The following is a 13,709-nucleotide window of genomic DNA, read 5'->3' as shown; positions in this document are numbered from 1 at the left end:
TGAATTCTAAATAAATCACGTATTTGATAATGTCTGGTGCTTTATTGATGAATGTACTGTTTCGTAATACTTTGCTGTTTGTGTACTCTATTTTAAAACTGCTTGGAATTGTTGTGGTAAGGATTGCAACCTCAACTGTACTGCTGTGAAATTGCACACTTCACAATCATGTGACATGCTATTAGTCGACTACCAGTTTCTGAGGTGGACAGTTACTATGCTGTGCTGCCCATAGTATGAGTGCTACATTGTATTTGAACATTTATATATTTAGTTTTAATTGCACAGTTGTTCTGTGGTACTGTATTACATTGCCATGCAACAGTTCTTATAATTACACTATGTAACACAATTTTTGTTCCTGGGTAGTAAGTGTTATTTCCTAATTGCTTATGCCTCAAAAGTATAGAAAATGGCTATTATTCCCCACACACTTTGCTTTTGTGACCAGGACAGTGATATTTTGAAATTTCCCTATTTCCAATGAGAAAACGGGTGAATTTGTGTCTTTTGGTTCACATAAAGTCAGAAAAAAACAACATATGAATCCAAATTAACATGTATTTATACTAAAGTAATACAAAAATGACTACAAAAGATTTAGAAGTGAGTAGTTTTTCGAGATTTACGATTATACTGTAAATCACTTTCACGAATCAGCCCCCAAATGTAGTCTCCCATCATGTTCTCGTTATACTGTCCTTGGTAGCGGCGTTCAAAGTCCAGTATATCCTGGTGGAAGCGCTTGCCTTGCTCCTCCGAGTACGCTCCCATGTTCTCCTTGAATTTATCAAGATGAGCATCAAGGATATGGACTTTGAGGGACATCCTACAGCCCATTGTGCTGTAGTTCTTCACCAGAGTCTCAACCAGCTCCACATAGTTTTCGGCCTTGTGATTGCCCAGGAAGCCCTGAACCACTGCGACAAAGCTGTTCCAAGCCGCTTTCTCCTGACTAGTGAGCTTCTTGGGGAATTCATTGCACTCCAGGATCTTCTTGATCTGTGGTCCGACGAAGACACCGGCTTTGACCTTTGCCTCAGACAGCTTAGGGAAGAAGTCTTGAAGGTACTTGAAGGCTGCCGACTCCTTATCTAGAGCTCTGACAAATTGTTTCATAAGGCCCAATTTGATGTGCAGTGGTGGCATCAGCACCTTCCGGGGGTCCCAGCCGTACTCATCATACTTCAAGGCGTCCAGCAAGGTCTTGATGCTGTTGTAATCCTCTTTGAGGTGCACCGAGTGCGCCAGGGGAAGAGACGGGTACTTGTTACCATTATGGAGCAGCACGGCTTTGAGGCTCCTGGATGAGCTGTCAATGAAGGACAGTATAACGAGAACATGATGGGATACTACATTTAGGGGCTGATTCGTGAAAGTGATTTACAGTATAATCGTAAATCTCGAAAAACTACTCACTTCTAAATCTTTTGTAGTCATTTTTGTATTACTTTAGTATAAATACATGTTAATTTGGATTCATATGTTGTTTTTTTTCTGACTTTATGTGAACGAAAAGACACAAATTCGCCCGTTTTCTCATTGGGAATAGGTAAATTTCAAAATATCACTGTCCTGGTCACAAAAGCAAAGTTTGTGGGGAATAATAGCCATTTTCTATACTTTTGAGGCATAAGCAATTAGGAAATAACACTTACTACCCAGGAACCAAAAAAAAAAAAAAAAAATGTGTTACACAGTGTTATAATAATAACATAAATATGAATTGCCTGCTGTCATACCAGGGCCTCTGTAATTGAGTTTGACCATAGTTTAATACAAAGTGAAGATGAAGTTGGGTTCGTTAATAACACCATGCATTGTAAATACATCTGCATTTACAGAGATATGTATTACAGTCATTGATTAGCTTTAAAGTTTGATTGACATGCCTGGATAATATTTTCCAAACCGTTTTGAGAATTGTTTTTTAAAAAGGTAAGGCATTAAAATGATCTGATATTTTTATTTAAAAAGTCATTTCACAATCATACATTTCACAATAAATTACATAATTTTCACCTTTTATAAATGTTCTTTAAAACATATTTTACAATAACTTAAAATACTGAGTGTCAAGTTTATCACTTAGATTTGGCTGCTGTTTTTACTCCCACTTTGGCAGTGGGCAAGTGGGTTTTACCACTTGGCTGCTATTGCTAAGACTGCCTGCCTTCAGTACAGACCTGTTCTCTTCCCAGGATGCAGACACGACACTTCATTTGAAGGGTGCCAACCTTGTCTCACATATTCAGTTACCCCAAGTACTGTTTTTTATTATTATTATTTTGGTGTAGAGAACCTCAATATGGGCACAGTTTCACTGTGTGTGTCCTATATCATCAAAATATGATAAAATATATTAGACACAAAATAGTTTGGGGGTTTAAATGTTCACTCTTTTAAAATGCTATGCCCATACATCAGAGACTGCTGTGGTACATATTTCATGTGTACCAGACTACACCAACAGCTTTCAAAATACTTTATGATTATTATATATATATATATATATATATATATAAGGCATGGATTACAACACAAAAATACAGTAATGGCAATCTAGTTTACTGTACTTATTTACAGTAAACAGTACACAATGTACCCCAGGAATAGGTTTGTTAAAATCATGAACATGGGGCCACTGTCTTCAACTTCTTGTACATCCAATAAATATACAGTAACCACTGCAAGCAGGGCAATGACTGAGATTTATGTGCAACACACAAGAGTTAGAAGAATGTCTGTAAATCATACAAAAAGGATGGACTGGAAGGGTAAAGATCATGTTTGTATCCATGCGAAAGTTTTGTGGTAAGAAAGAAAGAAAGAAAGGAAGAAAAGGTTACATGGGATAATAATAACTCACATCAGCCAGCTTTAGCAGCGATGTTGTTTCAGGACATGGATGACCTACTTGGTGCTGCACACCTGCAACCCAAACTTGAGGGTGTAAATCCCTTTGACATGGACATTCCTGTATCTAAAACAATGTTTTCACACACAGGGCCACACTAAAAAGGAAGAGCCTGGAGACACCCTGGGCAAGGTGGAATGACCACCTTCAACCTGGAATGGCACGCCACTTTTAACCACAGTCTTCCCTCCATAGGATGTCTTGTCCGCTGTTTAAATATTTTAACACACACACACACACACACACACACAGAGTAGTATGGCCCAATTTAAAAGCAAGTTTGCCTCTATTTTGAAAGGAATAAAACTTAATTAAACTATCAAGAAAAAATGTAAAACAAATTCTATCTACTTTCATATTCTGGCCCATATTGCATTATTTGATGACCAATACAAAAGTAAAATATATAAAAAATAAAATAAAGTTCTGTATTGACATGTTTTTACTTGACTTTCAATTCTCAGGTCACAATAAATATAGTTTCACCCTGCAGAACACTTGTAGAAAACAGGTCCAATTCCAAGTCTAAACTGTGTCTTGTTACATTCTGTTTATAAATAATGTCCATATGAAAGGTATACGACTTCAAGTTTGTTTTCATAAAGAAAAAATATCACAAATACCACCTGATGGAAAAAGAAAATTCACCAAAAAAACTTCAACTTTCACAGCAAACAAGGAACAAAGGCATCACATACTGCACTTCTATACAAACCCCCGCAGGAAGCGTGTTTGAATGAGAGCAGGGAAAGACTTTCAGAGTTCAAAAACACATCATTTTTTCCATTCAGATTAATATTTGTTTGATAAAATATGTGCAACCAGGCTGCCAAATGTCATAGCTCTGGATTGAGGTCATCCAAATGAATGTTGACAATTATTTTGCACTACTAGCATGCAAAACAATAACCCTGGTACTGCGTTTCAGTTTGGAATGTGGTGCGGGGCCAAGCAGCCATTCCACTATCTTTACATCCCCTAATTCAGAGGATAACCACAACTCAACATATTAAGACTAATCATTTTGCACAAAAAAGAAATCTTAGTGCAGCATAATTTAACAATACTGTCAAACTAGGGGTTTCAATTTTTTTTTTTTTTTTAAGCTAGTAAACTGAATTCCTGAAGTACAGCAATTTTTGCTCCCATGAAAATGCTGATGTTAAACAGCACCAGTTTCTATAGAAATCCAAAACAATATACAAATTATATATATTTTATTTACCCCCCCTCTCCCAATCCTCACGTATCCCAGTTACATTCTTTACAAGCGATATTGACTAATCTCAACTCCAACTCGAAAGCGTCTGGACGCTCCTGAGGGTTGGCAGACAGCATTTCCTTGATCAGCTGCTTCATGCTGGCGTTCATGCTCTTTTTCTTCACAGGGATGTGGAGCTCCATTTTGGGATTTTCCAAAAGCGCTTCCCCGACGGGCACGATCTCAGCCCCCTGCTTCACATAGCTCCCCAACAGCTCCTTCTTGGTCTCTGTGTCTATGAAAGTGATGCGCTCCACCATGGCCCAGATGATAATGCCCAGGGCGAAGATGTCTGCTTTGGCAGTGTAGTGTCCCTCCCAGACCTCAGGGGCCATGTAGAAGTCAGTCCCGCAGGCTGTGGAAAGGAAACACTTGTTCACATTGACAGGCTCCTCTGGGTTGAGCCTGGAAGCAGAGCACACTTTGCTCAAGCCGAAGTCTGCCACTTTGAGAGTGGGCTCTGGCAGGCCAGTGGGGGTCCTGTCCTGCAAGATCAGGATGTTGTCCGGTTTCAGGTCCCTGTGGATGATTTGGTTTTTGTGCAGGAAGGCCAGGGCGCTGCCGAGCTGCAGCATGAAGCTGGTGTTGGTCTTGCGGCTCGGTTTCCTGGAAAGCAGGTACGCGTTCATGTCTCCTCCGTCGCAGAAATCCATCACAAACCACAGGTAGTAGGAGCTGCGGGGGTCAAAGGCAATCTCTCCCTTCAGCGAAGTCTCCACCAGCTTGAACAACAAAACAAAAAAAGTTCACTATTTAAAGTGCATTTAAAATGAGTTATACATTATAGTAGGGTTAGAAACACACCTTGGGTTTAGGTAGAGTATTTCTTGAAATTATAGGCTGCTTCTGAGCTACTCACAATTAGTACAGAATAAATATGTCTCAAGTAAAGAGGTTTACAAATAGGAGTTTTTAATGTAGCTACAGGGAGGAGTAATTTATTCATTCATCAGGGGAACGGATCAATAAAAGTAAAAATATGGGTGCTTGAAAAGTTCCTAACTCTAGTACAGTATCTACAATAGAAAGCAACAGAGAATTCCTTTGCTGTACACCTGTCCCGAAGAATCCCATTTACACTCAGCTAAATGTGTGACCATCGATTTACTGTTATATCATTCCCACACTTCAATATCAATATTATAGCAACAGAAACAACAACCAATGAGAATGATTGTAAACACAATATATATTTTTTTCTTTTTATAAGTTGATGTTTTCTAAAGCAATTTCTTCAGAGAACACCTTAGTTTTGTCTGCAGTATAGCACATTGCTGTGGGCATGTGTGTTATTACAGTAAATAGTCTCTTTAACATTGCTGTTTTCTATTTCAAACAATTCTGGTAGATTAACAACCCAGAACAAGAGGCTAAAAAAACATAAATCGATTGCAATTGTGTTAAAGTCATTTGCAACAATGCACAGTAAGTAATGAGAAAGTCTTGGCAACGCTGTTTTATGAACAATCGTACAGAGTATAAAAAAAAAAAAAAAACAGTACCCCTCAGGGATCATGCAAATTATTTTGGCTTAAGAGTACACAAATTGTCTTTCACTACTACAAATAAAAGCACATCGCATACACCGTGTTTGCATATAGTTTCCGTTTCTATTTATCAGAGCATTCTGTACGCGGGTGAATTGTGTGCCTGTCCACATATGAAGGCTCTCATCCTCCTCCACAGGATTACAGGATTACATCCAGCCAAAGAGGACAGATTCACTGAATGTTATTTCTGTTTGGCAGCTATTCAGCCCACTCTGAACTTTTCAATTACTGTCTGTACTAGTAGCCAGATGGGATCATCCCTCCACAGACAGATTAACCCCATGTTGCACTGCATCCAGCACACATTTAAGTACTGTAGGCGAGTGAGGGGTCAACTACTGCAAACCTGACCGAGCATAGGATTTGAACATTCTGGGCTTGTGATAATTTTTCCTGTGCTGGACTCAAGATTACTCAATACAAGGTTAAAATACATTATGACTATGGAATGTATAAAGCAGTGTATGAAATAGGCCAGTAGCAACTCTAAACAGTCAGTTGATCTTAAACGGCTGGACAGAGTCGTGACGTAGCGATTCACTTGTGAAGTGGCTCATTAGCATGCATGCTGTGCATATACACCTTTATTACAGCCCAGTCATGTTATGCAGTTTAACCAATCATGCTTTTTGATCACCCCCCCAGAAGATTAAGCTTGAGAAGATTAGTCCTAATTGTCCCTGCCTGTTTCTGACAAAAGAAAGGATTAGTTGTCTGCATAAACAATTGCAGCATTTCTGTAAAACGTCAACACATTTCAGCAAGACAACTGGGAAGACAGCCAAATCCCTGGGATGGCAAAGCACTAAAGTGACTAACAGGCTATTAAAATGCCTTAAAGTACTGCAGAGATTGTGTAAACAAGAATTAAATGGCACTCTGTATGAGCTATTATATGCATTACCTTTAGGCATCAGCCCCCTTCTGATTGTAAACAGGTTTAACAATAGACTGCAACACAGAACAATATAAAATCCAGATACTGTTCATACATTGTACTCCCAATACAGAATAGCGAGTGTAATATTAACACCTAAAGGTTACAGCAAATCAAAGTCCTGGGGATGTTATTACATGAGTCAGCTGCTGTTACACAACAGACCAACATGCACAAATAGCCCAACAGCACTGTTATGTCATGCTGTGTATTTTCAAAGTAACTGAACCCAATCTCTTGCAATTGGTCTGTTATCAGACATACTTAAAATTGTAGTCTGAACTATGTACTTTAGCTGAATCTTGGCAAAGGAAAAACAGTTTTAATACATCAGTGAAACAGAAAAACATGAATGAAGCTTGTTTCACTGCATGAAACAGCTGCTGAATATTAATCAATTAAGAAGTTTGACAACAATGCATCTGAACCTGACATTAAATGCATAACCAGTGGGTCTGAAATATGTTTTATCACTGCATCAAATCTTTTTCTGCAACACATTAAGAATGGAGATACCTTGTATTTCTGTAAAAATGTACTTTGAGTTTTTGAATGAGTTTTACAAAATGAATTACATTGAATTGCGACCCCCGTCCAAAAAAAATAAAAAATCAGCAGTAGCTCGCTGCACTCTCAGTGCACTACCAATGTGAACGGTAAAGGAATTTGCACTTTCACCATTTGCAGAACAAAGGGTCCCAGATTAGCACAAAAGAATGAAAAAAGAAAGAAACAATTGGCTGTGTATGCATTTACAACCAAGCGATTCAGAGATACTTTTCCAGAACTTCTAGCAACTCTCTGGCAATTCCTTTCTACAAAACAGAGCTATCCATTCCACAAGCCAACCATGTGGCCAATGACCATTTGAATACCCTCTGTGAATGCTACTGACCACAGGAGCAGCTGGTTGGTTGCTGACAGAAAAAGAGCTTGAAGTTATGGGGACCACTTCACTCCAGCTAAAATGACCAAGGAAGTGCAAGCGTTTACTCTAGTCTTTAATTAACCTGTTTTATTTAAAGAGGTAAGACACCTGTTAATTTTACAAAACGAGAACCAAACCAAGTGATATATTTCACAACCTCTTAAGCACCCTCAAGTAACAGTATCCAGGACTTAAAAGAATGGAAGAAATGCTTTGAAAATATGGCCCATTAAATACACATGTTTTAAATAAAAATAAAATAATATGTGAGACCCATCTAATGATTGTGTTAGCTACAACCACTTTAATAAAACTGTGTAGTTATTTAAGTGATAAAGGTTTTACCAGCAAGGGACACAGCTGATGCAACCTGGAATTGTAGCAGTTAAGGCAAGTGTTTTGGTCTTTTTTTTTTTGTTTTTGTTTTTATGGTTCTGGATTTTAACTTAAAAAAAAGCCATTGAGGCGCGTCTTCCACTCAGAGTCTGACTAAAAACACTTGGCTTGGTGATAGGTTGCTGTCACTTTCCTGTCAATGGGACTCTTCGAGACAGTTGTTTCTCTAAACTACACTGCGTATCGCAGGATGACACGTTGTGTAATCCCAATGAAAGAGAACGACTCAGGCGACTACAGCGCTCCCTCGTTATTTGTCTATCTGACATTACGCTCCAAATAATGGTGAATGCATTTTGAGCGCTTGCTACAGTACCTCCAGGTAAAGAGATGAATTGGATCCATGCGTCATTCTTTGCACCATGCCATCTTTCTGCAGTATGCACTCCTCCAGGTGAATAATGTTGGGGTGCTGGCTCTGGATGCTGCTCAGAGCCCAGAACTCTCGTAGTGCTAACTCCACGTTCTCTGGAGCATGGCAGCGGATCTTCTTCACTGCCACCCGAGCACCAGTCTTCTTCACCAGCGCCTCGTACACCACTCCGTAACCGCCGCGACCCACCTCCTGAAGCAGCTCGTACTTCGGCTGACTACTCACCATTCTCTCACCATTAATTACTGGAGGGGGGGGGAGAAGGAAAATGGAACAGTTAGAAATGTTTGTTGTGTTAACATTTTGTTCCTTTACCAATTACTTTGAAAAGCATAGGAACCAGGGTTTTCTCTGGGATGTCAGTGTAGCAGAGTATATTAAATTGACTGACCGATCTCGAATCACCTATGACATACAAGCAGCCATTTTCAAAGAGGCGTAATTAGCTTCTGAGGAATTCAAAGAGAAGCTTTTACAATTTCAGCGTTTCTAACAAACAGTACCAGCTTGGACAGATTGGAAATGCTGCTCAGAATGCTGTATTTTTCGACATGACAAGCAATACCACACTTCACAAATAAGGAGAAAAACAGGTGTGAGTAATCACGATTGGAAATAAAAAGTAGCACATAAGTGTACTGCTCTGTGTGATAGCACATGGCCACAAACTGTCTCCTTACATAGCTTTCTTATATGCGTAATTGACGTTGTATCTTTGTAAATGCATCTTTATTTTAAGTCTTATTTTTTTTCGTCAAATTCAGGGTTCAGAGACATTTCGGCTGCGTCTTAAGTTTGAGGGAATACAATAAATGGCAACAAATGTCCCGCTGTCATCCCAACACCAGCTCTTAAAATAAAAATGTGACTGTTTGCACACAGATTCAGGTAATATGATTATTATGTTTTATTCTCATCTGCTGTTTTTAGCCTTATGATGGATTCCGTGTTTTATGTTTTTATTTATAACCAGTGAATCTAAGGTTCTGAATCGGGTTGGTGAATAACAGCACTGAACAGTTAAGACTAAATCATACATACTTGAGTAATGACAGACGAGTTTACTAAAAAGTATTATTGTTAATTTAGTTTTAACTCCAAAACATCTGTATGTCATTAAAAGTGAATTCAATATTTAATAAGTACCAGTTGGTCTACATTTAGTCAGCTAAATAACTGAGCATATGAAACCCAGAATGTCAGTACTTCTAAGCTCCATGGTATGACAATTGAATGATGATAAATAATAAATACAAATAAAACAAGGTACGAGGTTCCTATGATAGAACCTTGCATAGTCTGTGTACTTTGAAAAAGTACAAAATAAACAAATAAAAAAGTATACAGTAAAACTCATAACATGTTCTCACAACTGGTTGAAATGTTTAGAAGTGATCTGGCAGGTGTGAAGGTACAGTATGTGGTCAGTCACCTAGCCTGTAGTAACTAGATGGTGGCACATTTAAATCATGTGACTTGTTTATCATTTTTTGAATATCAACTCATCACACAAGTACATTGGAACAAATGTACTCTTGTAGGACCAAGCATTCATTATAACCGTGCACTGAAATTAAAACCATACAATATAAAACATGGTAACCAAGTCCCTGCATTTTAAATGTCAAGCCTGTGAACCAGCAATAATATGCAGGCAGTTTACTCAATAACCCGGTAGCCAGTAGCGACAGAACATACTCTGTTTACTCCGGACATTATTTATATCCGTGGTCAAATGAGGAAAATGTTGCATAAACCACCAACAGTTTAAAGTTTGGATTTTGTGTCATTATCCTTCACAGGACTCCTCTGTATTACAGAGAAGTACAGAAGTATGAATTGCTCAGGGTCACACAATGAGTCAGTAGCTGAGGTGGGATTTGAACCGGAGACCTCCTGGTTACAAGCCCTTTTCTTTAACCACTGGACCACACAGCATCCTACACAGATGCAATCTAAGAATTACCTACACACAATTATTATTTAACTGCTATAATATAGCCAGGTGATAACCTAACGTTTAATATTGTTATTACACAAGGAAAAAAAAAAAAAAAAAACACTGGCTTGCATAGATTTGATTAATAATATGACTAACAAATCATGCATTCACTAAACATTAAATTACAATAAAGAGAAACAGACCACGTTTCACAATACACCACAAAAAAAATAAAAATTAAATTAAATTAAACAAAAATAAACAGCACTGTACAGTGTACAACTTAAAAGCCGATCTACAGTCATGTAGGGGGTGTGGCGATCTAGCAACGCAACGAAGTGTACAGTAGTCTAATTAATTAACAACCATGTTCAATTAATTAAATCGGTACATTATTGAATACATAAATGAACAAGTAATGCACCTTTTATCTTCTAACACAGGATTAGGCCATCCTCTGAATCAGTGACAGCAATTGTCATTGTTGAATCATTGTTGTAATACCGAAACACGCATACAGGACGCCAGGCGTGTTACCGACGGTACTTCACGCTGAAACATCAAATGTAACAACAACCACCATGTGGCTTAAAGCAACAGGAACATTGTAGATTCCAGCAGTACCAGGTTACGGTAACACAATATTTTCTATATATGAATGTTTATACCATTCATTCCTAGTCCTGTCAGTAGCCAAAAAGAGAAAGAGGGGTGGACTGTACAGCGTTAATATGACAGCCGCACGCACGTACAGAACTTGTCACAACCACAGAAAGAAACACACATGTGTATACACAAGCCTTTCCTGTACGTCTTTGGAATACATTACCTGTCGAACGTTTCTTATTATGGATTTATTGTCAGTTTTTTCTCTCTTGCTTTTGATTTTCTGGCAGCCATTATAGACCACCGCGCTCGCTCTCGCGCTGTTTCAATCTGTGTGTGTGCGAAGTGCTCGAGGACCTTCTCCGGCTCGCTCTCTGTGGCCCGGCGCGCGCACGGCGTTCGGGATCAGGGCGGCACCACAAAGAGATTTAAGGAAGCTGGCGATATAGAGGAGACGGACTAACATGAACAGATGGAAAAGCCACTTCCCCGACCCAGGTAAACGATATATGTAACACTCGGATATGTAACTCCCGCTGGAGGATCCGTGTCCTGTCCCTGTCGAGGAGGAACCACACACAATGACAGAAAATACTAAAACATTTTCAAATTCGGTGCACGCGCTGTGAATGGCTCACCCCGAGAACTGTAGAGGGAGGCAACGGCCATAACAGAAACTAAATAAATAAAAATAAACAGCTGCTAGTTATTTTATAACCATTGTGTGTATCATCGTCTTCAAGTAAGAACCATTTTCATAACCCTAGACACACATTACATAAGGTAAAACAATGTAACAGCACCATTTTTTATTTTTATATTGACGTTTTACCTTATTTTAGTTCGCTCCAAGTGCCTCAGGACGCACGAATGTTTTATTTGTGGGGGAGTAGAGTAAATGTGTATAACTATTAAAACGGTAAGCTTTGTCTTGGATAATAAATAATGAAACGATTGTTGTTTGAAGTACGTACAAATAAATCAAATAACAAAAACATGACTTATTATATATTTTAAGCAGTTGTTACGGGCTATTAATAACACTTTACCCCCCTCCATTGTATCCACGGGTACTCTTAAAGGCATAGTTCCAATAATACTGTGCTGTATAGAAAGGGTGGAAGAAAAATGTTTTGGTCAAAATGTATTCAATTTTAAATATATAAAAAATCACATTTTCAGTACATTGTGATAGAGTTGGTAATAGTACAACACACATACAGGTATCTTGAAAGAGGGATGGTTGTGCCCTACCTAACCTTGTTATTTTCCTACAGTAAAAGAATACTGTATGTCACTGACATGACTCAAATAAGAATGCTGTGACACACAGCAGGGTGTTCAGATTTGGTCCAATATCTGCAGGCCTAGAAGTTTTTTTTGTTGTTGTTGTTTTTTTTTTTTTAGATGAGGTGAAGTCAAGTGCTATTAAACGGCCTAGGCCTGCGGATTCTGTGCTGGTTTGGTGACATATCTGCACAGGTTGGAACACGTGTTAGTCAGTGAGCTTACTCCATTTACAATGTAGGCTATGTTTGTATAATGAGAGTTTATCTTCAAGCTAGAAACTTTGGAACCTCTGGGAATAATTACAATTCTTGAATAACAACACGTTTACTGCGCTGTGTTTACTTTTCTTTTTAAACAGCTGAAGGGTTTTTGCCCGAAACGTCCTGAAAATAAAAGATTTTTAAAACTTTTTGTGTATATTTCTTAAAAATCCAGGAGAATCACAAAAAAAATCCAGGAGAATCACAAAATCCTGAGTATTCCTGACGATATAGAAATGATAAACCCCTAACTCAAGTGGACACACTGCTGAAGGCACTAGCTACTTGACTTAGTTTATTATGTTTATTTTCCTTTTTGTGATTTGCAGCAATCTATGTACTAAATATTCCATGTTTTGTGCCATTGTCATTAGTTTGTTTGTTAAGGTACCCTGCAGGGCTTGTTCTGAGGGGGCACAGTAATCTTTCCCCAGCACAAAGTGAAGAAAACCAAACCTTTGCCTGCTGTATATACGCAGGACTGAACTGCCAGACGGGAGGGTGCTAGAGAAATAGGAAGGCTGGGCTAGTTCAAGAAGCAGAAGCTCATACTATATCAAAGAGTGGACACACTTTGTTTGAGCGATGTAAATTCAATTCAATCCATGGTTTAGTTTTCGCTAATTTTATAATTACTTTCCCAGCATTGTTTGGTTTTCCTCTTTTAAATCTACTTACATTTTCAAATGTATACCACGGACAACCACTTTTATTCTAAGAAAAATTAACTGCCCTTCAGTTGTTCTGACTTGTGATTGTGTGGGTGGGCTTTGTCACGTAATCTACTTTCTACTGGCCACTGAAGACTATTGAGACCACTGAACTCATTTCACTTGTGAACGAAACTGAACTGGCCCCAATGTGATCTCAGACATCTGTACAGTAAATAAAGCCCCCCAGTGTTGAAACACATCATCTTCCCCTGCCTTTCACCTCTGGAAGCCAGGGTTCAAGTCTCTCTTAGGTCAGTACAGTAAGTTTTGACCCCAGTTCACATCACAAAATCACATTAAAAAGAGCAAATTACTCCAAATGTCATCTGCGTTGCTTTTCACAATCATTCTGTGTTGTTCTGGGGTCTGTTGCTCCAATATCGAGTTCTTATTGTATCTGGACAATCTCCAAGTGCCAGACTGAACAGCACTCCTCATTCAAATCAAATCAATCACGTGACAATGTGACCTTTCAATGGGGCCACTCCACCTTCTCCTGTCGAGGTGCATGAATCACGTGACTGTGACCTTTCAAT

General features: G+C 38.7%; 1 protein-coding gene across 1 annotated transcript; it reads right to left on the bottom strand.

The window, feature by feature from the left end:
• Window positions 1-1,943: 1,943 nt before the first annotated feature.
• Window positions 1,944-11,703, bottom strand: LOC131701548 (serine/threonine-protein kinase PDIK1L-like). Its single transcript, XM_059000201.1, has 3 exons — window positions 11,134-11,703; window positions 8,306-8,607; window positions 1,944-4,900 (listed from the first exon to the last, which is right to left on the bottom strand). Exons 2-3 carry the CDS (start codon window positions 8,588-8,590, stop codon window positions 4,160-4,162), a joined length of 1,026 nt encoding a protein of 341 aa, XP_058856184.1. The 5' UTR covers window positions 8,591-8,607; window positions 11,134-11,703; the 3' UTR covers window positions 1,944-4,159.
• Between the last annotated feature and the right edge of the window lie 2,006 nt (window positions 11,704-13,709).

Source organism: Acipenser ruthenus, chromosome 25, assembly GCF_902713425.1.
Source record: "Acipenser ruthenus chromosome 25, fAciRut3.2 maternal haplotype, whole genome shotgun sequence".
NCBI lineage: Eukaryota > Metazoa > Chordata > Actinopteri > Acipenseriformes > Acipenseridae > Acipenser > Acipenser ruthenus.
The sequence above is the reverse complement of the archived record's forward strand: the minus strand, read 5'-3'. Positions and strand labels throughout refer to the sequence as shown.